This window comes from Homarus americanus, unplaced genomic scaffold (assembly GCF_018991925.1).
Source record: "Homarus americanus isolate GMGI-L3 unplaced genomic scaffold, GMGI_Hamer_2.0 scaffold40130, whole genome shotgun sequence".
In the NCBI taxonomy this organism is placed as follows: domain Eukaryota; kingdom Metazoa; phylum Arthropoda; class Malacostraca; order Decapoda; family Nephropidae; genus Homarus; species Homarus americanus.
Window position 1 is genome coordinate 4,656 of NW_024717362.1, and position 3,462 is coordinate 8,117.

A 3,462-nucleotide genomic window follows, 5' to 3' on the forward strand; every position below is an offset into this window, starting at 1 on the left:
TAAAGTCAAACAGTCAGTATTTTCAAAAATGTTTTTACGTGCCTTGAGAATTTGCAGTCAGGAATTCATCGATGAGGAATACAAATATATATATAATATTGGCTCAAACCTTAAATACCCTAGATCTTTCATAGACAAATGCCTAAACATTACTAAGAAAACTTTTTATAGAACTGATCCCAAGCCCACCCATGACCATAAGAATATCTTAATATTACCATTTCACAAAAATTTCTCACATTCCTTCACAACTAAAAACCTGGAACGTCAATGTGGCATTTAAAAACTCATGCACTGTTAAGCAAATGTTAACCAAGAACTCCCCCAACAACACAATTGGTTGCATTTATAAAGTTCCTTGCAAGGAATGTAATATGTTTTACTTAGGCCAGACAGGTAAAGATCTTGCAACTAGAATTAAACAACACAAATACAGTGTTAGGACAGGCCAGGAATCCAATGCTCTGTTTGTTCATTTGAGGGATAACAAGCATTGCATTGACTGGGATAATGCCTCCTCAATATTACCATGTAATTCAATTGATAGTAGGAACATCATAGAATCTAGTCTTATTAAACATACCGAAGCATTCAACATGAATTTGAGTAACGGCATGTACAAGCTGGACAATTTTGTAATTAAGAAGATTTGTAACCAGGTGAGGAGGCCGGGTCACCAGACCATCTGACCTGACCACCAACCGTTGTGTGCTATTTAAAGATTAGTAGGGTCATTACCTAATACCTGACCATTGTGGACCTGGTCTCACCCTCCTCTGTATATATACACCTTGGTTTGTATTTCTCTCTCTAGTCTGTACTCACCCCTGAAGATGTGAATTACACGAAAGCGCTTGGGAACTTCGTGTTTTCTTCTTTCCTTGTGGTTATCAGCATATATATATATATATATTTATAAAAAAAATAAATATACAGTATATATATAAAAAATTAATAAAAAAAAATAATATATATATATATATATATATATATATATATATATATATATATATATATATATATATATATATATATATATATATATATAAAAGTGTGTGTGTGTGTGTGTGCTCAAGAAGCTTCCACTTAATAGGTAATTAAATACTTATATGTATAAGGATGAAATGTTGAATGATGGATAATAAGAAGTTATTTTTTATTTCGTTTCCACGTTTCAAAATATCATAATTTTCTGTTAAAGGTCCCACAGTCAGCCCACAACGCACTGGACTTCAGGTCCGCTGACTCTCAGCCTCAGTTCTTAATCGAGGAGCCAGACTTCTGCCGAAAGCGTCCTAACCTGTCCATTGTGGCGTACGTCCACTCCTCCATTAGTTCCGTGATGAAGAGAATGGAAACCCGAACTACGTGGGCGTCTGCGGGTGTTCATGACGAGGGTGTGAAGATGGGCGTTGTGTTTATGGTGGGTCAAGTGAAAAACAGTTTAGAAAGCAAAATAATCAGAGACGAGAGCAGACGATTCGGCGACATCGTACAGGTGGGTAAGGTATTTAGCTGCGTCTGTATGGTAGTTGAATTGTCTGTCTGTAAATAAAGTAAGCAGATGACCTGAGAAGTAATTACTTAATTCCCTGGTTCTTCATCATAGGTTCCACACATACTTAGGGCATGAGGTCAAACGTCAAAATCACAAATACATTAACGTTTAATATCACAGAATTATGTAGGTTTACACTCTGTAGACTGTATCTCTACTGAACGCCCACTAATTTTATTAGAATACTTTTTATGCAGTTAGTTTATGGGATCATCGTCAAATTGTGAAATAAAGCAAGTAGATGATTAATTCATTCCTTGGCTAAGGAGACAGCTCTATAGTCCACACGATAATTATTTCCCCAGTTTTCTAAGCTCTGATCATGTGGTAACAATCACCTAAAACGCTCTTATAATGTGTTTTCTTTTTTGTTCAGGGAAACTACACGGACACATACCACCTGCTGAGCCACAAGGCGTTAGCGTCGCTACAGTGGGTGTTGAAACACTGTCCACACGTCCCCTGGACTCTCCACGCCACCACAGACAGTTTCATCTGTTACAACTGGAAAAACGCAATAGTCAGACGGGATGGTCGATGGTGCGTGCGGCCTGAGGAATTTCCCGATCTCAACTACCCTTCCTACTGTGCTGGAGGGGCGTGGGTTATTGCTACACATCTTGGGTCATGTCTTCTCCACGCTGCAAAGACCGCCCGGTTCCTCTGGGTTGACGATGTTTATATTACCGGTGTCTTAGCCCAACCCGCCGGTGTCGGACGCTCTATGAAACATAACAAATACTTCAGATTAGAGGGCATCGACGAGGAGGAGTTGGGGGACAAAATATTTTGGTTTGAACCCAACAAACCTAGAATGACGTGGTGGTTGAAACTCCTCAGCCATTACAAGTATTTCTCTCCTGTGTTTCCTTCGTAACTCATTTCTGTCAGGAAAATCCAGGTGAAATGTCCTTCATATCAATGCATGCCTTATCATAGGAGTTTTTATCAACGTTAATTCAATGCAATCCTTAAATCATAAAATAGTGCTACCACAATCACAACAGCACGGTGCACACAACTGACTGGGTCTCCATCCCACCCTGAACTTTTTATCATTATTATTACAATACAAATATTATGAAACTTATAACTTTAATTAACAAGGACCCGTCATTAATTTTGCACTATTTGGAAACTTACTGAACTATAACTCCAACTATCATTTGATGGGGTAGGGGGCAGAGTCTTTACGCCCGACTCTTCTGGATCCCCGGCTACGCGAAGGCCTGGATACAAATTTTGTATCGTGACTGTACAGTACAGGTAAATATAAAACCCCTTAAAAATGCACTCCATTTGTTATAGGGAAGCTGCAAAACACAAGAATATTCCAGGCCAAGAAACAGATCTTGGACATCTCAACTCGTTAAAGAATCTTTGTTTAATTCGTCTTCACATTTTCGTGTTCGCCCGAGACTACCTACTGTATGTATGAAACTTGGTCATTTATAAATGGTCGAAGCTCTGGCAGTGTAGAAAATATCCCGAGACGTGGTTGCGATTATTTATGGCATTTGTGTGTATGTCACTTAAGTTTCGTGTGATATTAATCCTATATCAGTAATACAGGACTGAAATAATCACATAAAACTTTAAATCATGACAATAAAAAAAACTTTGCAAGCGACCTCCCCTTCCCTTTTTCTCCTCCCTCTCCCTCACACTCACTCACGGACTCCTGTCCCCTCTCTACTTCTGCTAGACCCAGATTCTCAAAGGTTTGTGCTCTACTCAGCGTATTCACCTACTAGAAATATGAGATTGTACAATCACAAACAAAAGTTTCCTCCCCCTTCGTGGTGAGTAACAGGAGTAAGTACCGACTCACTTTTACCTGGCTGTCGTCTGATGCGGGTGTGATAGGAAACCCATAGATGGCTCTGGCACTATCGGCGTTCCTG

General features: G+C 39.2%; 1 protein-coding gene across 1 annotated transcript; it reads left to right on the plus strand.

Annotated features, from left to right (window-relative positions):
* Positions 1-1,131: 1,131 nt before the first annotated feature.
* LOC121858860 (beta-1,3-galactosyltransferase 2-like) lies at positions 1,132-3,188 on the plus strand. The gene is made up of 2 exons (XM_042355514.1): positions 1,132-1,498; positions 1,935-3,188. The coding sequence occupies exons 1-2, from the start codon at positions 1,343-1,345 to the stop codon at positions 2,433-2,435; spliced, it is 657 nt and encodes a 218-aa protein (XP_042211448.1). The 5' UTR covers positions 1,132-1,342; the 3' UTR covers positions 2,436-3,188.
* The last annotated feature ends 274 nt before the right edge of the window (positions 3,189-3,462 follow it).

What these genes read in the sequence shown, in the direction of transcription:
- LOC121858860 (XM_042355514.1), top strand. Translation starts at nt 1,343, where the DNA reads ATGAAGAGAATGGAAACCCGAACTACGTGGGCGTCTGCGGGTGTTCAT. An exon ending in GATTCGGCGACATCGTACAG is followed by an intron (nt 1,499 to 1,934) that starts GTGGGTAAGGTA and finishes TTTTTTGTTCAG; the next exon opens with GGAAACTACACGGACACATA.